Here is a 26,529-nt window from a genome sequence, read left to right as displayed (position 1 = left end):
GTTGGGCTGAGGCCCATGTTTGGAGTGAAAGATATACTTCCTCACACCCCAACTTTCCAGCCTCACCTTCCTTCCTCTCCAGCCCAAACAGCTGGTCATCCTCCTTTCCTTTTCCTTCAGCCACCCCACTTCCAACTGAATGCATTCTGACCTGTTCCCCACCCCTAGGGAACCTGTTGCCAATGCCAAATCCATGTGCTGTGGTGCAGACTCTTGCCGAAACATCTTTCCCACCCAATCCCTGCTTCTGCTAAACCTGAATGTATTGCTCCTTTCTATTTAACTGAATTTATTACATCAGCTGCCCATAGTGGATTTATGGGTATGCAATATTATTCCCCACAATCCATAACATGTTCCAGTTCATTCAGGAAGTGGAAGACAGCAAAAGATATTGCTTTTGTGTCAGCACAAAGGTAGCTAGCTTCAAAAGCAGCAGAGACTGGGACAGGAAAGGCCAAAACAGAGCACAGGGAGAAGCTAACAAAACAGTTGACCAGCCACTTTAGGCAACAATCATGCAAAGATGGGAAGGTGAAATAGACATACAGTATTCCGTTTTCTAACATCTGTATGCTTCTATGACTATTACCAGCTCTATTGTCCTCTGTTCTAGTGAAGAATAATTTCAGGCACTGTTGATGACACTTGAAAATTAAGCAATGGTCTACAGTGAAGTGAAATGCAGCAAGACAGGCTGCTAGATTATCTTTGTTTTGTTTAAGCAATTTATGGGGAAACTTCTACACTCTTTTAGGGAAAGAAGTAGAAATGGGCCAGCACTAGAACCCTGAAGTTTGTGGAGACAGAAGAGTGAAGGGGAATCTTGTTCTAGGGTGACCAGATGTCCGATTTTATAGGGACAGTCCTGATTTTTGGAGCTTTTTCTTATATAGGCACCTATTACCCCCTACCCCGCTCCCGATTTTTCACATTTGCTATCTGGTCACCCTATTTTGTTCCTAGAATCAAATCTGTCTCTTCTTTTTTTTTTTTTTGTACAATGTCAAGTTCAAGTTGGAAGGTGCCTATTTTCCATTTCCACTAAGGAAGTGGCCGAAAGCTCACAAAAACAGCTTGTTTGATTTGAGCACCATGAAATTCAAACCCAAATTGTAGCCCTGGGTCAGATATGTGAATGATGATTCACCAAAGAGAGGTCTCTACAGAGAGCCAGTAGCCCACTGATTACCATAATCATTGCAAAATGTATGAGCAGATAATATTTAAGGAGTTATGTGTCTATACTGAAAATTCCATCCTTAAGGCAGGTAAACAGGAGGTGACATGTCTTGGACATGTTCCTTTCAGGAAGGAGATAACAGATACTCATCCCTGTGTCTGATCATTGTGTATTGTCCATTTCATGACAGTAGACTATTTGCATCCCAAGCCTGAGGCTAATCGAAAGATTGCAAAATCAATAAGAGAAGGAAGCAACAGGAAAAACAAAACAATCAACAGCAGGTGTCCTGGTTATGTAAAAACAAAAGACTATCCTGAAATATCTAAGGGTACTAAGAGACAGCCAGGATCTTTCACCGAGGGGGCAAGCCGACAGTGTGACTTGTCTCATTAATGGAAGGTCACAGCCAACACTGGCTGTAAAATGAAGGACTTTAGGTGAGCAAGGGAGACATGAAAGTATCTAATTAAGTAATTCTAAGTTCTAGAATGAGTGTTATGACTTTATTTTATATATAACTATTTGGTTCCAATACTTCTACTTGCTATCACTTGCAACTCTATACTTTGTTAAATGAAGTTGTACTAGTTTTCACCATAAACATCTCCAAGTGCTGTGTGTTAAGTGGAGCAGTGACCTGAGGTGGAACTGGTAAGCTGGGGTGCACTGCTTTTCTGGAAGCAGTGATTCTGTGAATACTGTGAGTGTCCAGTGGACCAGGGCCTGGACTCTCGAGGGGGATGCTCGGAGGATTCAGGGGTTGGAGCACGCCTATCACTAGCCTGAAGAGAAAGTGGGGCTTGCATAGGCCTAGAGGGAAGTGTTTGTGCTGCCAGTGGAGTTGTGGTCCTGATCCCAGCAGACACAGACAAGCTTTCCTCACAGTAAGGGCAGGTATTAGCAAGGTGCTTCACAATCAGAAAGCTTAGTCTACACTAAAACTGGATCTCGATTTATAACTGCCTCTGAGGCCCATCTCTAAGCCTAATTAATGTACACTGTAGCTCAGCCTGTTTTGTTCGTTTGTTTAACATCACATTGTGTTTGTGAGGTCTAAGTCCTTTTGGATTTTTAACACCTTCTCAATTCCCATCTAGCATAAGACAAGCCACAGGCTATCCCCTCATGGAAGGGAGTTCAATTAAAATTTAGGGAAACTTTCTAAATAACACAGATATTGTAACAAAAAGACAAATCATTCCTTAAAAGTGATATGGTTATATACAAGAACAATCTTGAAGAATAGGGTAAAATAAATTAATTTGTATAACTTGTCAATCATACAAGTATCTGACAATACACAGTGATTTCAACAATGGAAAATCAATTTTCTAAATATTTTTCTGATGGGCACAAACTCCTTTCTCAGAAACCTCTACTTCATTGCTCCTTCAGACCTTACCCATGTGACACAAACTAAAATCTTTTATGAACATTCAAGGTCACAGCAAATTAGTTAAAAATTACATGTTTTAAGTTCAGGACAAGCAACTGGACAGATTCCAGAGCGGCAACTCAAACACACCTCTGTTCAGGACTAACAGAGCTGCTCATAAAGAATCCTTGGAAAGGAGCTTCCAAGAGGAAGGCCAACAGGCAATGTCCTTGAAATATTGCAGTCAAAAGGGATTATAAATACAGCATTTATTTTGCATGGCTAAAATCCAATAGAGGAAATAAGCAAAATAAATACAGATTGTACAGTGCACACCTTACTGAAAAACTGAATAGAAAGCATTGGTAATGTGGCAGAAAGCTTATTTACAAGAGGTAAAGATGCAGTTATTAAAACACACAGTCAGATTGCTTTGAGAGCTCCTCTAGACCTCTGTATCTCTCATAAGCATGTGACCTGGAAACTGGAAGAGACAAAATTCAAGAGAAACTATCCTTATGGTCTGGTTTTATGGATTCAGTCTCTGCATCACACATACCTTTACCCCCTCCTCTCTCTAAAGTTCTCACAAAGTCAAATGACATCGTCTAGCTTCCCTGACTAGGTAAATTTTAATTATCTCACTTTGGGATCCTCCCTTTTGGTACATTTAGGTAGCATTTCTGTTTCTTATTATGTTTGCTACATACTAGGGTTACCATTCGTCCGGATTCCCCCGGACATGTCCGACTTTTTTCAGTTAAAAATAGAGTCCGGGGGGAATTTGTCAATGTCCAGATTTCCCCCCATGCATAGCACGCACGGCTTACAGGGCAGCCGGCCAGTTCGTGCCACTCGCACGGGGCTCCGGCAGCCAGAGCCCTTCCTTCACTTCCTCCCCTCCTCTCCCCTGAAACTTGACACCACTCCCTTCCTCCCCCCTCCCTGCATTCGCAGATCGCTGGCCGGCCGTTCACCTCGGGCCTCCGGCAGTCTGGAGCTCCGACCCTGCTCCCCTCCCCCGCTGCCGAGCGCGCTGCTCTGCAGCACAGTAAGGGGGCCGAGGGTCAGAGAAGCGGCAGGGAGGTTCGGGGGGGGGGGGTAGTCAAGAGACAGGGAGCAGGGAGAGGGTTGGATGGGTCAGGAGTTCGGGGGGGGGCTGTCTGGGGGTTGGGGGTGTAAGGTTTTGGGCAGTCAGGGTACAGGTGGGGGGGGGTCTGAGGAGGGGGCAGTCAGGGGACAAGGAGCAGGGAGGCTTAGGTAGGGGGTGGAGTCCTGGGGGGCAGTTAGGGGCAGGGGTCCCAGGAGGGGGCAGCAGTCAGGGGACAAGGAGCGAGGGGGTGTTTGGGAGTTCTGGGGGGGGGGCTGTCAGGTGGCAGGGGTGGGGAGAGGGATCGGAGCAGTCAGGGGACAGGGAGCAGAGGGGTTTAGATGGGTCAGGAGTTCTGGGAGGGGCTGTCAGGGGGTGGGGGTGTGGATAAGGGTTGGGACAGTCAGGGGACAGGTAGGGGGGTAGGGTCCTAGGGGGCCAGTTAGGATGTGGGGAAGGTCTCAGGAGGGGGCAGTCAGGGGACAAGGAGCAGGGAGGCTTAGGTAGGGAGTGGAGTCCTGGGGGGCAGTTAGGGGCAGGGGTCCCAGGAGGGGGGAGGGTTGAGGGTTCTGAGGGGGCAGGAAGTGGGAGGGAGTGGCAGGGGCGGGGCTAGGGCAGGACGGGGGTGGGGCTATGGCGGGGCTCCTCCCATCCTCTTTTTTGATTGTTGAAATATGGTAACCCTACTACATACAAAAAAACCCCCCAGCCTTATACTTTCAGTTTTAATGGTTTGCTTTAGACTCATAGACTTTAAGGTCAGAAGGGACCATTATGATCATCTGGTCTGACCCCCTGCATGCTGCAGGCCACAAAACCCTTCCCTGGACTCTGCCGCTGAAGTCCCCAATCCTGTGTTTCAGTGACTTCATCGGCAGAGACTCTCCTGCTAGTGATCCCTGCCCCATGCTGCGGAGGAAGGCGAAAAACCTCCAGAGGCTCAGCCAATCTACCCTGGAGGAAAATTCCTTCCCGACCCCAAATATGGCGATCAGTAAGACCCCGAGCATGTAGGCAAGAGTCTCTAGCCTGACCCCTGTTGGCCATTATACTATTTACGTACCATTGCTTGTTTTTCCTTGGCTACTATGTTTTACCATTAAACCATTCCCTCCATAAACTTATCTAACTTAATCTTAAAACCAGACAGGTCCGTCGCTCCCACCGTTTCCCTCGGAAGGCCGTTCCAATATTTCACCCCTCTGACGGTCAGAAACCTTCGTCTAATTTCAAGCCTGAACTTCCCCACGGCCAGTTTATATCCGTTCGTTCTCGTGTCCACATTAGTACTAAGCTGGAATAATTCCTCTCCCTCCCTTGTATTTATCCCTCTGATATATTTAAAGATAGCAATCATATATTAAGAAAGCAACAAAAAAGAAAAGTGTAAAGTCTCCATGAGAAAGCACACAGTGTGCATCTCCCCTCTGTAGCAGGCTGCAGCCGTGATTCAACCTCACAAAGTGGAAGCTGCTTAGTAGACTCCTAGAAACGTAAAGGTGCAAAACACAGAAAACAAGATAACAAAAGTTACATCGCTACACACATCACCCTTTGATTTTCTTGTCTCTTGTGCTTAATATGATTGAAGCTCTTTTGCTCAGGTTGCAAACCAATAGACTTGGATCAGGAATAATAGAAGGTCCCACTCAGATTTAAGCTCAAATGATTCAGTCCAACACTTTCTTCCCCTCATCCCTCTCAAAGACAAAGCTTAAACCTCTCTCTCCAAGTCCTGTGTTAAATTTTCCAACACACAAAGATGTGATTTTTAACAAGCCAACATTACTTAAAATCCCTTCTACCCACAGAAATGCAGAATTATGTCTCTAATCATTGTGTGCCCAGTAATATTTTACCTATGTAAAAATTGGCACAATTTATTAATTTATTTTATTTATTATTTATTAATTATTATAATTATGGTGGCTACCATTTCTCTGCCTCCCTTCTTACAGGAACTACTGGACAATTAAGAGTCAGCGACGTAAGATTAAAAACACAGCTTAACTCCAAGCTCAGCTGAAACTGCAGTTTATACTTTCCAGAACTATGGAGAAGAAGTGAGAATAGACTCTGGCTGCCTGAGTCCCTCTGCCACAGACAGGCTCTGGGCAATCCTGCAAGAAGGATAAATTGGTGCAGCAACTGGCCCTGCAGAACAAATGTTGTGAAATTAGATGAAAGTATAAAAGTGGAAATTCTCCATGCCTTTCAAGGATTTCCCAGTAGCACTGATATGTAGGACTTATGAAATGAGTTCTTCACTGTCAGGGATCGCATGCACACATGAAGACATCATTAAACATTCTGGCAGAAATGAAAAAAAAGATCTTGAATTTACAGGGACACAGGGGGAAAGTGTGAGATGGACGATGTGTCCAAAGTCTCAAGCAACCACTCGGTGCTGCCCATGTGACTCAGGCTTGGGGTGGGTGGGGGACAGTTTCCAAATCTAGAACACCTTTTTTCTCTTCCTCAGGCACATCCTTTTGAACAACTGTCCAGCTGTAGGGACCTGAGCAACTCTAACACAGAGACATCTGGCTGCAAAAAACAAAGTAACCAACCAGTGCAACCATGCACTTGCATCTGGCACAGGCCATGATTTATGGGGAATGTAGCGGAGGGAGAACCTAATGCTCTTAGAGTTGCTTTCCTTCCTACATTTGCCCAGTCCACAAAACAAAGTTTGGTTGTGGGCATTCCAGTCATTGTCCAATGAGTGAATGAGTTATAAGGTTTGTCAGAAATTCAAAAGAACAGCAACATCTTATAACTTCTTCTAATCTGGAAAAATCTAAAAGGCTTGCAGGCATCTGACTGGCAACAACAACGTAGTATTAAATCTCACCAAACCAGGAGGAACTAAATCAGAATTAGCCCAATGTAATCTAGCCATAAAAACTTGGAGATTGTTTCAGAACAGAAAATACACAACATGTTTCTGGGACAGGGAAAGTGGTAGCCTGTGTGAGGAAACCCCTGCCACTGCTCCTGCTCTTGCTCTTCAGATCCCGTCACCATGCAACTGTACAAGGCAAGTCCAGCTTCAAAGAACCCTTCTCTAGTTCAGAAGCCAAACCTACAGCTGCTTTGGCTAGCGTGCAGCCCAGTTACATTGGGTCCAACCAGATATGTTAAGTCATTGGCAGGGGCCTTTACCACTGAGCTAAAAACTAGACTATACATTTCATTACATAGCAAGTTGCAACACTTACAATCTATTTTAGCCAGATGTTACATAAAGAAAGTTTATTTACATTCCAGAATTATATATCGTGGGTTACAAAGCATGTAAAAGACTCTATAGAAATATTTTATCTGGAAGTTGACCTATGAGGTAACCCAAATAGAAGCACAGCACATGTTTTGCTGGATAGGATGCAGAAGAGGTGTATATGATAGAAGAAGATAATTTATGGTCGTTGGAGCCAAATCTCTTTCAAATTTCTGCTTAATTTTCTTTAAATTTTGGTTGACCTGGATAGGATTCCATTGCTGACATTACATTCATTTTAAAAATAAGTAAGTTTTCATTTAATCTATTTAAAAGTTGTTTCACAGTCCCCTCTTTGTCTAACAAAAGGGACATTTATCACTTGCTATTCTAAACCAGAAAACATCCTAACCATCCAGTGGGTGTTGTCTCATGTTATACTCTGTATTTTTAGTTAGGATACAGTTAATGTGAAAGATGCATTAACATTCTGTTTGTGGTTTAAAGTACACATAAGTTTTACAGAGTTTGACTTTTCACTTCCCCAGATTTGTTAATTTATCCTTTATTATGTTCCCTATTTTCTACCCTTAACCATTAACTGTCTTCTTTTAGTTGAGAAAAGACTGGGGAGATATGCTGTGGCTATCACATACCTATTGAATGATAATTTTCACTGTCATCAAGTGGGAAGTTTATACAAATCTGCTAATAAAATATCCTTTTTTAATAGTTCTTTTAGAGAAAAGTAAATTTGTTAATTGGTTCAGATTTTCTTACAAACACACTGAAAAGACAGTGCAATACTGTCTGCTTGCTGTCTGAACACCAGTCTCTCGTTTTCAGTCATATGCCTTTACATCTTTGGATAATGTTTTTTATTTATAGTAGGATTACACATTACATTTTAGCTGCTTTCTTCATAGACAGTGTTTGTCTTTACCCTTCAGCACATTTAATTCTCCTGAACAATCCTGGAATCACAGGAGTTCTCCATACAGTTGCATCTGTATAAATAAGTCATTCTGTTAATCTTATGTGTTTATATTCCAGTAACTCCTTGGGCAGAGAGTTTAGAAAATGGGTTTCAGACCAAAATTATCTTTTATGGCCAAGCATTAAACTTTTGAAACCAGAGAGCTGATAATTGAAATCCTGACAAACTCTTAACTATGGGTTTACTAAATTAGGTATGAAAATTTCCACTCTGAAATATGTAAGGCTGCATGTGCCTCCAGAATTGAGATCTCAACTATCTGCCAAATCATGGCCATTGAGAGTTATTTTCTAGCTTGAATAGTGTTGGCTTCATTCTGTAGCCTATTGCTACACTGCAGTCTGATCTTAATTGGGAAAGTATCTTTCTCACTTCTCTCCTGAGACTGAATTCAGCGTCCTCAAGTGTGCTGGAATATGGAATCGGAAATTAACTCACTAGCACAATTCTGATAGGATCTCCATATGCTGCCAGTGACCCATCAACTTTTTGAGAACATCTTCAAAGAAGAGAGACCACTGGTAATTATAATGTTGAGTTTTGTTTAAATGATTTACAGCAACATAAATGGGAAATGATTTTCTAAGAAATTAGTTCATTTAATTGTCCTTGAATGCATTTCCTGTCCTACCTCCTCCATTCATGTAACAGAACAACTATGCCTGCTTAAGTCAGGAGCATTATCTCCAAGTGGCTTATCTACACAAAAGCATTGTGAGGATTAATGTTTGTGCAGCACATTGAATATGTAATGTTTATACAAGTGCAAAGTATTACTATTTGACTAGTATAGCCTTGTGCTATGGATGTCTGGAGATCATTTACACTCTGGATTTTCCACCAACCAATATTCGAAAAATTAATACAATGTTAAGAATATTCCTCCTCGTGGTCAAAAACCAAGAAAATCAGTATTAAGATGCAAACTCCAATTTACTCCACATAAGCCTTATCTTTCACTTATGGCAGCATGTAGGGTACAGGTAGCTACATGATGCAATGAAAGTGGACTGCATCCACATCGGTGTGTAGTTACACATGGCCATGAATGGCTCCAGAAGTTCCCTGCTGCTGGAGCCTTTCATGGCAGCGAGGAAATTAGGGAGCTTCCAGAGCCTTTTGCCACTGCTTCCCCCTCTGCCAGAGCCTTTCCACACTTCTGGAGCCTTTCTCGGTGGCGGTGAAAGGCTCTGGAGAGGGTACGCACCAGGACACTATACTGCCAAAATAGAAGTGTAGACGTGGACAGCACTGCTTGGAAATGTAGAGCATATACCCTAGGTTTCAGGCTTGTAGGACACTCTACTCTACTCCTCTAAGGTGTGTCTCACCGTCTATACTGCTATTTATACCCATTATAGCTGGGCAAGAAATGTCTGTACTTTACATGCCACTGTAAGTGTAGAGGTACCTCTAGATGTGTCTTATGAAACAGGAGTTGAAAGACTGAAGTGGGAGAGGAGAGTGAGCAGGTACAATGCACCACAGGACTGCCAAATTTACTGATCAGTGATTCAGTCATGGTTTTCCTTTTTCTGCACAAATCATATTTTACTGTCTATTCCTTATCTGGAATTTGTTGTTGCTGCAATGAGCTTACTAAATAAAAAGACATTTAAGTAAAAGTAATTGTGAAGACAGAATAGCCATATTTCAAAATAAACTAAAAGCCACTGGACCTACAGGAACTGAAGAAAATACATCAGACAACGATACTTAAAAGCAAAACAAACAAACAAAACTTTTTTGTAACTTCAGAACAGCCAAATGGAACTTGAAGATGTTTATAAAATATCCTGAAAATGGCTCATGATCTGAATTGCTGCCAAGATTAGGACTTGAACAAAGAGGGGTTTTTGTATGGCCAAGCCTAAGGCTCTGAAGACACAAGGGATGAAAATCCTGGCCCAATTGAAATTGATGGCAAAACTCCCTTTAACTTAAATAGGGCCACAATTTCACCTAAGGGAATTTCACAATTTCACGGGCATGCAACTGATAGAAAGATTGCACTTGTGTATAAGAGAAATACAGATACTCTATGCTATAAACTTAATCATGGGAGAAAGGCCACTGGGAATACATGCTTCACAGTTTAAGACTTATTTGTGGATTTTTGGTATTTCTAATATTTCTGGAAAAGAAATAGGTTTTTGTGGCAGATCCTTAGCTGGTATAAATGGTCATATTTCCATTGACTTCAATAGAGCTATGACAATTTACATCAGCTGAAGATCAGCCTCTTCATAAAAAAAGGTATTTTATTGGCAAGTCTACACTTCAAATTACAAAGCAGCCCAGTGCTTTGTGTTCCAGAATCTGCAATCAGACAATAGCTCCAAGGAACACTTTCTGCTTAGAACTACAGCAATGAAATAACCAGATAATATGAGTCATCCAGCACAGTTGGATAGCCTTGAAAGATCATTCCACAGAAACGAGATACAAACTATCAGCATACTACTCTGAGGAGAAGAGCAAAGAGAGAAAATTGACAGATTGGAAGATCTCTCAGGTAGAGTGAATTTATGGAGGGATTGGAAAGACTTAAAAAAAAAAATCAACCCACTTTTCTTCAATGACTGATGAAAAGTCATTTTTATTTAAAATCACTCTGCAACAACATACGTTTTAATGTTCTTCTCTGCTTCTGCATGGATTTTCATTAAAAAACCCCTGCAGATTTCTTTTTAAAAGCTGCTGAACCTAAAGCAAAACCTCTAAAAAATTTCTGCAGATTTTGAGGTGTTCTAACATGAGTCAGAATAATCTCTAAACTAAAAATGGTCTTTCTAATACTGAATTTCTTTGGGATAAATTTTCCTTGCGGAAAGTATGCATTATGACTTGCTTGTAGGATGTCTGAGAATTTCAATTCATACTTGTACCTCCAAGAGCATAAACTAAATCTTTATTTTTAATAAAAATAAATAAAAGTCAAGCTACACCTGAGTAATATTGGATAGCTCAAAAGACTGACAATTAAATATTGACCCTTCTAGCTCCTGGTCCACCATTAGAATCCAAGTCCAGATTAGTAGTGACCAAGACCTCTTGTTGATTGTTCTATGTACTACATGAAATAATTAGATTGTATCAAACACCAGTTAGACAGACAGACACCCACAATGTTAATGACAGTCATCAGCTATTAGCATTCATGCTGGCAATTTCAGAAGAAAGGCCAAGAACTGAATTGACTTGGAGGTTTTTACCCACTGACGTGCTGTCTCCGGACTAGGGTTTAAGCATATTGTCATATTATTTTGGGATGGGGTGGACATACACTGACATAGTTTCATGTGGTTATTTGGTGGATCTAACTTCTCTTTGCAATGCTGCCAGTCCATTGCCTTTAATGAGCTCTGAATTCACGTAAAAAAAATATATATATTAAACTGGTTCTGACATTTAGAACAGAGGAAGCAAAACTCAAACTCTAAAAGAAATTGTATTCTATATTGGATAATATAATCAAGCCTACCTGCCTCTTTTATCTATATAAAAGTGTATATTAACATTCCACCGGGGCCACTATAAACGTCTTACACTGAATACATTTAGGATACATAAAGTTTTTATCCCAATCGTTACAAAAATGTCACTTCAAACTTTATTTTTTATCCTAATAAGACAGTCTTCAGTATGAATAAACTGCAGTTACATGGTGATTACCATTGTTGCAATGTAACTGTAGTTCACAGGTTAGCAAAGTGACAGATCACATGCATGAAAAAAATTAATACATGATTCAACTTCGCAAATTTCTCACTAATCAAGTTAATTTAAGTCATAAGTAAACGTTAAATGCCAAATCTACTCTGAAGATGTAAAGTAGTATGTATTACATTAATTTTTAAAGTGCACAGCTGATTATGTACTATTATTTGGGAAGATAGGGTAACATATACTCAAAGCATATATTGCAGCATATTTTGTCCTGGATTAGCTAGTAAGTCACTATTGCAGTAGCTATTAAAAATCATAAAGCCTTTTGAGTTTTACAGAGTGTTCATAATAGGCAATTCCATATGATTAATATGAAAAACATGAGTCAGCTCTTCAAATGAGGTTGATCTGTGCATGCTGGCCTTGATGTGTGACCTCTTGTTATCACTGAGATGACTTGTAAAACTTAAAGTGTTTCAGCCATCATCCCTAATACTAGCCAGTCAAATACAGTCATAAAATGCAAATCTCAGTTTCTACTAAGTATATAATTTTTTTATAGTTATATTCCTGTTCAGTGAACAACATTTACCGAGAAAGGCTTATTTTTTAAACAGAGCTAAAAATGTTACAATTATTAAATGGGATTAAATTTCTACAAAAATATTGAAGTGAAAACATGAAGTAAGGACCTAAGTTCACTGAGTGTCCGGATATCCTAGGGCAGATCCTCATCTGGTGTAAACTGCGATAACTCCACTGACTTCAAATGAGCTGTGACAGTTGGCACAAGCTAAGGATCTGGCCATGTTTCTTGTGCATATATATTGCCTTCATGTATTTTAAACTAGTGAGGTGGTTGGGAAATACAATACGTCTCCAAGGAGGTCTGGACTCTGTAGCACTAAAAAGATTTCAACAAAGACTCTTCCTGCTACATAACCTTTCTGTGATCAAATCATTTTCTTTCCTTACCATTTTCAGCATGGTGAACTAGCATTTTCTGATCCCTCTGGAGAAATAAATTTAAATTTCTTTACATTTTCTTACTGCCTCATACCCAAATACTACCCTGCCCCCGTTTGCCAGGATAAATTCAATTTGTAGATTCCTTGTAAGCCACCTACAAGATAATCACAACATCTGAAGAGAAGTTATAGCATGTCAGATTCTTCCCGGCAGTCAGATCATCATTGGAAGAATAGATTCAAATGAACCACTCTTTTATACTTTGGTTTTTATAGGCTGTCTTTCAGACATGTACTGTGTAAACAAGAGGCTTCTGATCCATGGTCTAATTGACGTTTGGATTTTGTTTCTTAGGAGTGGTTTGACAACAGAAAAGCCAAAGTAGTTGGACACCACATTTAATTGGATGACATGAATGCATGGTTCATTATGATTATGCAATATCACATTTTTTTCATGCTTTTTCTAAATTTCTTTAGCTAAAGTTCAGAGACTTTTTGAGAAAGTCTCTCTATTCTGAGGAACACCTACATAATTAATTTCAATGACTTGGTTCAATTTTCTAATGACATATGTACTCATCTTAAATGATCCGGCTCATATTTTCCATTTTCCTGAGATAATTCACATGATTTTCTTACTCAGTTTTGTATTGTTTACTTTCTTGTCAAATTTATGTAGTCCATTGGTTTCCTATTCTTTCAATTAAATCCCTTGCTTATCACCAAGTGGTGTAAGTGATTTGTTATCCAAAGTAAAGCCCCATGAACTGTCTTTGAAAAATGTGTCGAAGAAGCTGCAGTAAGAATACGCATCCTGCAGATCTCTTAAGGTTATCTAGGGTGGAATTTTCAAAGGCGTTCAATTTAGATCTCTCTCTGCTCCCATTTAAGTCAATACTAAAACCTCAATTGACTTCAATGGGACCAAAATTAGGCTGCTGGAAATCCCACCCCTAAAGCTGTGGTTACAGAGACAACGTTATCAGGAAATTCTGATGTTTCAGGACTCTAATCAAATATCTAAGGTCTGAAATGGCTTGAGTCACATAGGAGACAATGTATTTTTGTTCTTCAGATCATCAGGTTGGGCTGGGATGATGGTGGGAGGATGTAAACAGCAAAGGAAGGCCTGAACAGACATTAATAAATTTCAGCAAGCATCCAAACTAAACACATTGTGGACTGCATATTACTACTTGGAACCTAATTCCCTCCTGTCTAGCACATCTCCTAGAGGTAGGAAATATTATACTGATCTACACATATTTACATGCAATCAGCTGCAAATCAATGTGATATTTTTACATGAAAGTCATAATACCAGGAACAATTTATATGTTGTATTATAGAAGAGGAAAGGATTGAAAAGGAATAAAAGCTGCATCAATTGTGATGCATTCATCTATCAGCCTTTTACTTTTAGCCATATGCATAAAGAAAGGGGGACAATCCCATGATAATCTTGACATATGGAAGGAACTTTGGTGTTCGAGGGCAAACAAGCTAATCTGGCAGGAATGAAATGAGTAATTACTCTGACTGCCACGTCCATGAATTCTAAGACAAGTTTAATTTGATAGTTATACATCAATAAACCTTTTATATGGATCCTAGAACTATCTGATGAAGGAGCCCTGTCTCTTTAATGTTATTATTAAATAGAGCAAATTTGTATCTGGCTAAATAGGTTTAATGAGTGCTAATCTTAACCTAAAACATTCTAATGGATTAGCTCTTCTTAATGGTGTTATATAAATATTTATAAAGACTGTGCAAGAGAAGAAGAGTTGACAAAGGCTTTTTAAACACCCTTATCATATACAGAAACTGAGGAAAGAACATGAAAAACTGCAATGACTACACAGCTCTTATCTTCCCCCTCAAAAAAAAAAAATCAAATCCTGAAGGAATGATAACATAATCCAAGAATATTTATGAATATATGCAGGGAAAAATGCACTAGAATAACCCATTTCACAATGAGATTAAACCATAACACCATATAAAATAAAACAGAAAACAAGGTCTTATAATGGAAAGTGTTGGGCAATCATACCTATAAGGCTAGACGACCAGCCCCCACCTAGAACAGTAATGATGCATTACACCCTTAGGATATTTCACTGTCTTGTGCTCGCAGTGGTACCTGCAGGTTTTCCTGTGTCCACTACTCTTTTGGAAAAACTGTTGCCTTCCCCATGTTATTCTCTCTCTTCTCCTTCAAAAGGCGAGAGAGATCCGTTTCCTTGTAAAGCTCCAGCATACAATTCCCTCAGACCTAAAGAATCCACACCAGTTCAGGTTACATTAAAGAAAAGCAGTATTTCTTGGCAAGATGCAGGAGAGAAAGCAGAAACAAAATGATGTTAGATAGTAAACATCTGGGGTGAAATCCTGGCCCTACTGATGTCAATGGAAGTTTTGCTATTGCTAATTTCACCCCCCACACACGGCAAAAAATGAACTGTCCTAACACTTGAGTTACAGAATAAATGAACAGTTTGCCTTCTTCCCAATGCAGTAGAAGCTGCTTGACCTTCTGTCAGCCACAACTATGGATCTACCTTAACCTGTCAGAATTACATCTGGGAATAACATTTCTGAGAGTAATGTGAAATTAGCCAGTTTTGATATCACAAGCCCCTGTTTCAAAAATATTCTTAAGAAATATCATTTTAAATAAATTAAATATCTGCTTTTGAGATAAATTTAATTTACGTTGCATATTAGCATTTGATTAAGACATCCTTTTTATCAAGTCAGATAATGTACAGAAACATAAAAGTCCCTCCTTCCTGGAATCAAACACACATTCTTTCTATCCATCTAGATACTTATATAGCCCTTTTCACCATATGACTCATTGCTAGTTGTATACTCTTTCCTCCAGTCTGTGATAGTTTATGTCCATTTTATGTTTTATCTAGAAATACCTTTTCAATGGACATCGCCAAGCTAAATAAAAACTTGAAAATAAACTTCAATTATCCTTCCTTTCGGACTTCTGGAAAGTCCAGATTACAACACAATTACTTCCAAACTGTAACACTCCTAAGAATACTCCTGGCTTCCAGTTATGTGCTCTGTGTCCCCTAGACCACAGTGTCTCTTGCATGAAAATTCACCATAGTGGGAGATTTATGGAGCTTGAATTATTGAATTTTAGGTCTAATTAGAGCCCCATAAATCTTAAGTAAAGCCACTATGGTGCCTTCTTAGCCACTGGCCTTTGATTCTTGGCAGAATCTAGAAGGCCAGACTCTGAAGAAGAAGAGAACCACGTATTAAGTAATTTCCAAAAGGCCAAACCATATTCTGCCAGGGGACAGAAAGAAAGAAAAAAAGAAGCTTGGTATTACCCAAAATCTCATCTCAAGGGAACCAAGCAAGTCCTCCAGTAAAAAAATTACTGTGGGGCTCATGTGTAGCCATAAAAGAAAAAGGCATTTCACATAAGCAATTTTTCAGAAGCTTTCTCCAGAGAAACTGATGAATATAAAAATCTTCATTTCAAGGCAGAAGTAGAATGGAAGTGACTATAGAAATATCATATTCTTGTCTTCTCATTTGTTCCCCACCACCTCCAAAATCAGCTTCATACATTATTAGAAAAAAATACTTTCATTCTGGTATGTTCCCTACTTTGGAGCTGTCAAGTGACCTTCCAGCGTTGCATCATTCAACGTTGAATGTGTCTTTTACTGAGGGAATATATATTGCTCTGGTAGGCAGTATGGACCTCATATAATCAGTATTTTATATCTCTAATTTAAATTACTATCTTCCACTTCTCTACAGGCTAATAAACAACAAATATCAAATGTGTTACCTGCCCAATGATAACCCAGAAGATTGTTCTTGCTCAGCACTGCTCTTGTACTTATATTTAGGAAGGTGATATATTTTTGGTTTTGAATATAACGTTATATAGACAGACATTTTAATTAACTCAGTTTCTCTTTTTACTCTAACTTTCCAATTGATACACTTGACCAAGCAGCTACCAGAAAACACAGGATTATGGAACCAATTCTGCAGCCTTTACCTATGTTGAGTGCATGGGACTACTCACAAAAATGCAACTCAAAAAGAATAAGGTTTAAAAAGAAATCTCAAAACCCATTGATTCAGTACAAAACATACAATGCTCTTTCCAATTTACAGTTACACCACCACAACTTCCAAAACTGCACTGTCACCATTAAGATCTGTCATTTGGAAATCAATAATGTTATCACAGCAATATTCATTAAAGCTATGAAGATATTAACAGTCACCACCCTATAACGTAAAAACAATCCTCTTCTCCTCTACTGCAACCTACAAAAACAGGTACCTTTATAGAAGGGAAGCATGGTCATCAGTTTGAGCAGAGTTGGAGTGATGGTTTAATGTCCTAGCTACCTCAGCATAAGACAAATACAAAAGATTCCATGATTCTAAGTTCATTTAGCTGCCAGAGGTCTCTGGGAAGGTATATAGGGTCATATGTGGAGCAAGAGAAAGCACAAATCCAACCCAAAATATATGTAAAGTCAGTATTGCTCTCTAACAGCAGCACCATCCAAACCTCTATATTTTGTTTTCAACTACCCCATAAGAAGGCAAATTTATTCTTAGCTCATTACAAAATATGTAAGCAGTACAGACTCTCCATCCAGAAGGGCTGTTTTTCCACTAGAGCTATATTCAACTTCCTCTAGGGCCTGGTGGATTCATAATTGTGTGGGAGCGTGTGGGATACTTGCATTGTCACTGCCAATGTCACAGCTATTCTTCTGCATCAAAAGAGGACTTTACTTTTCTAGAGTTGGTACTTGGTACCTTTCTTTTTAAAAGGGGGAGGAAAAATCTCACTGAATTTGTTTTACAGAAAACTATTACAAACACTTTCTGTAGGCAACTATGTAGTGTCAGGACAATGGTTTGCCATCCATTTCGGAACTATTTACACATAGGTCCAGGGGTTGATGATCAAGAAGCACTTATATGTGACAGTGACAGGTATGCTGTGGAAAAAACAAATGCAGGTAATAGATACAAATGCAGAACTTCAGACTAAAAATCTGTGGGGAAGGCGGTAACATCCTTCAGGTCTTCCTTTCACTTCACTGAGACACTCCATAGCCTGGTGGTAAAAAGACATAGCAAAGAAAACAATTTGACAGCATGCAATAACAACGGAGAAAGAGCAGTCCCATCTATACTGGAGAATGTGTTTTTTTTAAAAGCCCACTTTTTGGTTATTAGAATTACTGGTTAAACTTTGAGTGCTCATCATAGTTTATTCCTGATCCCTAAGTATGTCAGGAGACATTGTTAACAAAAGGTGGCTGTGTATTATTTCAATAGAGAATGTTTCTTCCCAACACACACTTACTTTTTGTTAACTCTAATATTCTTTTTGATAAAAAACCCAGAAAATGATTAACTTTAATAGCTCTTCTATGAATAAAGCTGCACAACAGGATGGCAAATATAAATGAGCTATCTATAGTGAAATTTGAGTCTTCAAAAAATTACAAAAAAAAAGATTATAGGTTCAGGGCTGCTCTGGGGGAAAATGTACATTTGCAATAAATATATAAAATCACTTAAAAATACACCCAATGAAACTTCATATTTAGGATGATTTGCTTTCTAAATCATATAGACATCATAGTTACATACAATCTTTCAACAAGTATAACTACAGAGCAATGCAGAGAGATTTAAGAGAAATAAAAGCATGATCAGCTAGCTTGTAATCTTCTTTTCTCTTATTCTCCTCCCTATAGCTGCATTAAATTGCCTGTTGAGAACAATAACATATTTGTGCTTTATAGGTAGAATGATTTGTATTATGTAAAGATTTGGCTAACAGACTAAAGATGCATTCACATTGAGCTGGATTACATGCTGTTAATAATTTTCTGGATGCTCTAGGGAAGCCCATAATTCTGGAGGACTACAGTTTAGCATTTGAATATATGCTTTGTGATTTCTCAAAGCAGACTTTTTAATATTTTTTTCTAGAACCACACTAACCAAAAATCAGACAGTTGGGAGTGTTTTGGAAGGGAAATGTACTGCAATCCAGTGTCCTCCCCCCCCCCTCTCAATAGTAAGCATAAAATTTACCTTTTCCTATTAAACTGTATGACTTCTCATACCTGTTCAATAGCTTTCATTACAATGTTGTACTCAGAGAATATTTGGTTAGCACTACAGTAGCAGGGCTATGAAGTAGTCTTTATGCTGGACAAATGTACAGAATAGCAAGCAAGCCAGAATTTGTTGTTTTGAATAAAAGTTCAAACTGTCGTAGTGCAGTACCTGTTTGGAAATTTGGTTTTGATATCACAAGCCCCTGTTTCAAAAATATTCTTAAGAAATATCATTTTAAATAAATTAAATATCTAGTATTGCAAATCAATACCCATTAAATGTTAACATTCTTTCATTATCAACTATAAAATTCAGTATAAAGCAGATTCCTTTATTTCTGTTTTCATGAAATGCTAAACTTACTTGGCCTCCATTTACTAAACACTAAAATTCTTTGTATATTGTCAATATATTTCATAATTTCTGAAATACTTAATATTTCAGAACAGTCTTAAAGGATAAGCTCACTAATAAATGGAATATCCCTGTACAAATACAACTGGGAAACATACTGTAGCATTTCAACTTACTTTTCTTAACATTATAAGGGTCACCTAACAAATATACATTGACTGGACATAGTATAAATACTTTTTTTTTTTACCTCTGGTCTCAAGTTATAATTAGTTGTCTGGTCAGAGTTGCTTACAGTGTAAACAAAGACTGATAAACCCATATTGGCTGCAAGTATTTATTACATTACAACACAGCTGCCAACTGTCTAACTGTTTTAATAAAAAGCTATTTTCTAAGGTTTATGTTTTATTGCATGTATGACTCCCTTATTGGTTAGCATTTTGGAGTTGTGGAAAAGGTTATGAATTTAGAAACTGACTGCATTCATATTATATTTAAAACTTAATGCTATTTTATTAAAGACATATGGGCCTCCAAAGTACACATATTAAATGTCATGTAAGAAAAGTAGCAGTTTAAATCATGGTCAAATTCATTTTTGACGTGACTCCTGAGGCTTCCCAAGATCTGAACTATTTCTTTGTAAATCTGGCAGTTTAACCACACTCATAAATCACTTTCAAAGCATATTATTTCTTAATTTTACTGCATTAGAGAGCGTTTGGCTTACATAGTGAACTGTTTGTAGCAGTTATGTGAACAAAGTTGTACATTTAGTCTTACAATGTGGAAAGGGTGGGGAAGAGTCTGCTAATTTTTCAGTCTAGAATTTACTTCCTTTTTTTATTTTAACTTAAATAAATACAATTGCTGGTGAAACTTGCCAGGGTGAGATTTACATGCTAGTTTGCTGTATGTACATGAAATGAAGGTTCATGTCCATTAGCTTCTGGACTATAAATTAAAAACATAGAAACACAGAGGCAGCTCTAATTTAATACTTTAGAAGATCTATAGATCACCACACTACCATGGGTGGAACAGAGAGTAATGTTTTTGTAAGACAATGCTGAATATTTATTTTATTTGGCACCTACATACAGTGATGATGAATGCATGAGAAACATGCATGTGTAAAAATATATTTTCAGTAAATTTTTTAAAATAAATTTTAAGCAGAATTAAGGGTCCAATCGATTTCCTATTGAAGTCAACAGAAAGCTGCTCACTGAAATCAAGAGGCTCTAAAAGTGATCCTAGCTCATAAAACTTTGATTGTTCCTTATTATGGCATATTTAAAACACTGCTACTTTTGAAACATTCTTCATTTATTAGATAAATATCAACTCTCAGAGGTGATTGTGATTCACAGGTCTTGCTATGCACATTTCATACCTCCTGAGATGAGAAATACTGAGTACCCTCAGCTCAAAGTGTCTTCAAAAAGGAAATAAGAGTGCTCAGCACCTCATACAAATCAAGCTCTTTATCTATAAAGCCCAATTTCTGTCAGTTGTTCCTGAAAGAGAAATTTACCCAAAGTCATGCAAATCATGACCCTGTTCATCCAGAGATGGAACTCAATGGAAAATCTTCTATTGACTTGAATTGAAGCTGGAATTAGATATTCAGTAAAAGGCCTGATTAGCTCAAACTGTAACTGGCATTAACCACTGCAACCAGGCACAAAATTGATGAATTTATTTTCATTGCGTTCCAACAAAACACGAGGCCGCCACTAGCTCTCTCTAGCCTCTGGACTCTGAACCAGAGAGTTTAGGCCAAATTTGGCCTTGGTGGAAGCAGGTGCAACCCAATGAAGAGAATCAATTTACATCCATTTATATCAGGCCTGATCTCACACCATCCCTTTTCTTTGCCAAAGTGAGCAGTAATGGAAGCTTTTTAAACATAATCTGAAAGGGCCATTATCATTGCTTATGCCTTAAAAAAAATTCTTTTGGCCTAAAAAAACCTATCAGAATGGTAATTTTAGATTGGGAGAGAGGGAAGAAGGGTAGTGCTTTTTGAAAGCAAATTAGTAGCTTTTTTGGCTAAAATAACTTATAAACAAAATTGTTTTTGCCCTGTGGACTAGTTATGATCTTCGTCCTCACTGAAGACAAAATAACTGATACTTCGGAGCGTGTTCAGTGGTAGCGTCATCCCTGTCATTTCTAGAGGTCATACAGGACATTTGGACTCTGCTTTCGGGGAGGATTATCATATTTTCTCTGATGTTATTTGACCTGAGCGTGTCTCAAGATGCAAGGCTGGAGCAGCAGGAAGCAAGCCCCGAAATTTTGGTGGATACAAGCCACATTACTCTTTAATCGTCTTCTGCTCCAAATATTTTGAGATTCACCCATCTAATCTACAGAGCAAAATTAAAACCAGTAGTCCACTCCGGAACACCTCTATCACAAGAAGGGTCTGTGACGTGCTATTTACATACCACAATGCATTTGTACCGCATTTTACATGTAAACATAAAGACATGGTCCTTGTCCTGTTGGGTTTACAACTTAAGGCCCCGATCCTACAACCTGTTGTGTGCTGGGGGTCTGCTGCCCCTGGGCACACCCCCACTGACATCAGAGTCCACCTGCACACAATTGCCAAGATCAGGACCTAAAATTTTATTATAGACATAAGAATGACAGACACAGAGGGTCAATGGAGGACAATAGTAAATAAAAGGAGGCAGATAGAGAAGGAGAGGCAAAAGCTGTTTGTGCTTTGGTTTCTTTAGTGACTTTTTAAATTGAATGTACAAATGTCATTATCATAAAGGAATGAAGTACATTTCATAGGAAGCTTATATTTGATCAGCTCTGGAGCAGATGTGAGCTACAAGAGGCGGAGATTTCAAACAGAAGAAAGTGTGGTCATTTGAAACACAATATCAGGTAGGCTGCTCCAGGAATAATAGGCAGCATAAAAGACTGACTGAAAACAAAGAACAGAAAAGTAAACAAAGGGAGTGGGTAGGCAGGAAGTATGTGGGAGAGGGACTAAAATATTCTGTGGAAGCACAGGACAAGTTCACTGCACAAGTACTGGGTCAAACTCCCAACAAGTTTAGATTCCAGTTATTTTCCAATGTTTAGAGAAAAAAGACTCAAGACACCAAACAAGAAATGAAAGGGAGAGGCTTCATTGACTTACAAGTCACAAACAAATTATTTTATAATTCTGTACCAGGACAACTATTGCAGCCCTGCAGCAATACGAGAACCCTCTTTGGTTTGTTTTCCTACTTAGAAAAATCTTCAAGCTAAGAACATACGTGGCAATATTAGGTCTCTGGGCTGGTAAGAAATGATGATTTCCAGTTCCAGGAACATAGCCAAAAACCCTATCATATTTAAAAATACACAGGAAAAATAAAATGATGTTAAAATACCCTTGCAGAAAACACTTGGTATAATTGCTATCAATGACAATGCCAGTGAACTTGGCTAAATTAACATCAAAGAAAGCTGTAATTATAGTGCATTGCCTCCTTTTTGATAGCACCCTGTCTGTTACTGTAAGACACCCCACTGTAAAGAACATAAAAGCAAACATAATATCTAATTGTGCTATAATTTCCAGTGCCCCTTGCAAGCAGGCTCATCTGCAATCCCTAGTAATTGCTGACCTTCTTGGTTGGTCAGTAGCATGATGAAGGCAATTTAAGACAAAGTGTGTACATGCCCTGCAGAGCTTATTATGGCAGCCATATCACATCTCATCACAGTCAAAACAAATGAGATATGAAAACATAGCCATGACAGTTTTCTCAACTTCTGAGCCAGATATTTCACATTTACCAAAATACATGTTGTCTTTTATTGTTGTTTTGCCATCGATTTTATCTCCCAAAAGAAATAAGGCCATGATGTTGAATTGCGAAATTACATCAGCTTTCCTCAGTGGTTTGTAAAAGAATGTGTGTATCTCTGCACTTGAGAATACCACTCTAACGGGCAACCATTTAGAGAATGTTCAGGATCAACATGCCTCAAAATCCAGGGAAAGCACTAGCATGGGGGAGGAAAGAATACAGAGATGAACTGGTCCAGATTCACACAAATGTCATATAAAAAGTGTCTTTGAAATGGAACTAACTTTTCTTTAATCAAGATTATGACATACAAAGAAATTCCTACGCTTGTCTGTGAGGTCTTCTACAAACCCAATCCAATCATGTGTGCCTCTCTCAGAAGCAAGAACTAAAAGTAGAACGCAGCCATATTGATGCCATGTCTCATCCTACCTACGACAAGCGAAAAACAAAACTGAAAAATAAAACCGGGCTGAAATCATGACTCCACTAAAGTCAATGGGAATTTTGCCATGGTCTTAAGTGGGGTCAGGATTTCACCCCCCGTCAGGCCAGCTCCAGGCACCAGAGCAGCAAGCAGGTGCTTGGGGCGGCCCATGGAAGGGGGCGGCACATCCGGCTCTTTGGCGGCAGGTCCCTCAGTCCCTCTCAGAGGGAAGGACCTGCCGAAGAATTGCCACCGAAGAATAAAGCAGTGGCAGTAGAGCTGCTGCCGAAGTGCTGCCGATCGCGGGCTTTTTGTTTTTTTTCTCGCTGCTTGGGGCAGCAAAAACACTGGAGCCGGCCCTGCCCCCAGTGACTACATATCAAGAGTCCCTTGAATAACGTAGTTAAATTTGGTGAATAGGTGAAATACGGGACAAACGTCCACGTTCTAAACCCGAAGAGTCTGATAATGTCTAGAGGATGCTATTGTCAGGGATACATTAGTGACACTCTACTGGGTTCCATACTGAAAGATCTCTCAGTTTCCAGACAATCTTAACAGATAGGAAATATAACAAATCCGAGAGTAGAAAATTTAAAACAAAGGTAATAAACAAGTTGTCAAGTTAACGTCTTCATTTAAATGTATTTTAATGATGAACAATACCTAGAGTGCCTTTCGCCAGAGAATCTCAAAGTGTTTTACAAATATTTAATAAGCCTTATGTAGGAATCAATTCACCTACAGTACCACTGAAATGCAGCCAACTTTGAGGTACACAGCAGCAGCTGGTTAAATAGCACACTGCCACACTAAATAACAGTTTAGGACAAAAGGTAAAAACCTGCGTTGGGATTTGGCCAGGGCTCTGGGATTAACACCCCTAATGCCATTGGATCATCAATGACTAAAAGGACCTTGATTCCGTGACTCAGAAACAAATAAAAAGAAAGCACAAATCCTTGGAAAGAGACTTCATTTCCATAATGTGTCTTGGACAGAAGTATTGGATATTGAAATCCAATCCAAATAACTTTCAAAAAGAGCTACAATACATTAGTTTTTCAAGAAACATCACTATGAAAACAAACAGTGAAGAAAAGTCCCTCTTCTCCTCCATAACACAAATCTCTAATCCTCAAGAGTCTATCTTCCTCTCACGTCAGGTGGAGATAAACCAGGTTAGACATAGAAGACTATGTTCCTTTGCCACTTTAACATCACCATACCTTCATCTCTATCCCCACTGTTAAAAACTCATCAGTCATTTCTTGCCCCAATGACTGCAGGTTCTTTTCTTCTGGCCACATGACCTCCCATCTCTCCCATGCATATAACACATCACTACAAAAATCATCATCTTCTCTCTCTTCACTAGGACTGTCTCTCTCTCCTCTTTGAGTCTGTTTACCAACTTCCTGTCTCCTCCTGAATCACATCCTAACTCATCTTCCTTACTTCCCAGGTTCTCCATAACTCTGCTCCTATCTACATTTCTACTGTCATCATTTCCTTATATTCTACTTTTTACATTGTCCACCTTATCCTCTCCACTATTCTTGAGGGTTGTCTGTTTTTCACAGCATCATACCTTGTTTCCCAGTCACCATCCCATACACTTGGAACATCCTCTCTTCAATCCACCTACTTCCTTTAAAGGCACCCTTAAAAACTCATTTCCTCCATCTTTCATTGCAACACTTATCACTGCCTTGTTGCTCCCCATTGCCGCCCCTCTTTTGCCAATGACTGGATTTTTAAAAGCCACATTTTTAAAAAAAGCTAGAATTGCTGTCTGTGGACTGTTTCCCTCTCTCCTCCACAGTTTTTTCACCACAGCATGGTCTCTCAATACTTTTTAACTGTCTATAATAGACTATAAGATCCATGGCCAGGGATAGCGTTTCTTCTTATGTTCATAATGCACTGTGAAGACCTATGACACCATATGAATAATGACATAATTTTGAGCCAGTAAGAACCAGTGCATACCCACTGACAAATTCAGTCCCCAATCCTGTAACTGGATCTGCTGACAAGGACTCCTATCATCATCAATGGAGTTCTGCATGTGTGCAAGGGTCTGAGCTAGCCAATCCAGTTACATGACCAAGGTCTTAATATATATGTGCAGTATCAAGTTTTACTTGTCTTACAGTATACATTTATTCAATCTGTCCTAAACTATAGAGCAATAATTGTCGTGAGCTATTGAACAGCTGCTGAGCTTCACCCCACTGGTAATGCAAGTTTAGAGGTTATTATTTAAAATTCTGAGCATTCTAAGATGATATTGGTTTACATTTAGGATGTATTTTCTGATTACTCCGGAACCAATAGAATAGTAAAAACCATTTGTTTTGCATCCTCTAGTGCAAATCTCAGAATCTACCCAGCTTTCTGACACCAACTCATGGTATTGTCGCTTATGTATCAATATACAATGTATTTGCAATGTCATGCTGTATGGTACCACATCTACATATTGAAGATTGGTGACTGAGCCCTCAACCGTATAATAACCCACACAATTTTCTATGTTACTTGCCATGACAATTTTTATTGACTCTTCTGCTGTTTTTGGCAAATGAATTAAATCCATTCCAGTATGCACTGTTAGCATAATTTTCAGTGCTGAACCATGAATTCTTCTTTTGAAATTAACTTGAGTAACAAATAAAATCTGTACTTTTTAACTGCAACAGCACACACTGCTGCAGAAATGTTCTGCTGGAAGACACATGGACTTATAAATTACTATTTCCTCATGCAATATATCTGGAAGGAATTAAAGTTACAGATGAGCCCAAGATTTGCTATTTAAAATTTTCTAAAGAGCTAAAAAAAGGGAGTCAAATACTATTTAAAAATCTGATCTATTATGAACCATGTATTTTCATGGTGGTACTGTATCAAAGTCTGAGTCACAGACCAGAACCTCATTGTACCACGCACTGTACAAACACATAGAAAGACAGTCCCTGCCCCAAAGAGCTTACAGATTAACTACAAAACAAGAGACAACAGGTGGGTACAGACAAACAGACAGGGGAGCACAAGAAAAAATGAGACATTACTGCTCAGCATGCTAGGCAGTGATCTGAGCACACCAGCTGTTTAACTATTGTCAAGTTTGTGGGTTTGGGCTTTTTCCTCCTTTACAGCTATCACCAAAGATACCATGAATCATGATGTTGAAAAATTTATAATACTCAAAGGTTGATAATTTCATCTTTCTAGTCATATAAAACAATTCTTTG

The 26,529-nt window shown here is 38.9% G+C and overlaps 1 protein-coding gene across 4 annotated transcripts in view; it reads right to left on the bottom strand.

Annotated features, from left to right (window-relative positions):
- LRMDA (leucine rich melanocyte differentiation associated) overlaps window positions 1-26,529 on the bottom strand; it is a 936,738-nt gene that overhangs the window by 366,763 nt on the left and 543,446 nt on the right. Inside the window, exon 6 of one of the 4 annotated variants that reach the window (XM_065551697.1) lies at window positions 13,262-17,636. The exons of the other annotated variants lie outside the window; for them this stretch is intronic. Coding sequence (XP_065407769.1) covers window positions 17,562-17,636 — 75 coding nt within the window. The 3' untranslated portion in view covers window positions 13,262-17,561. Of the gene's footprint in view, window positions 1-13,261; window positions 17,637-26,529 lie in introns of those variants that run through there. 4 annotated transcript variants of the gene reach the window in all.

The sequence above is a fragment of the Chrysemys picta genome, chromosome 7, assembly GCF_011386835.1.
Source record: "Chrysemys picta bellii isolate R12L10 chromosome 7, ASM1138683v2, whole genome shotgun sequence".
Lineage (NCBI taxonomy): Eukaryota > Metazoa > Chordata > Testudines > Emydidae > Chrysemys > Chrysemys picta.
Note: the sequence above shows the minus strand (reverse complement) of the source record. Positions and strands in the feature narration are given on the sequence as shown.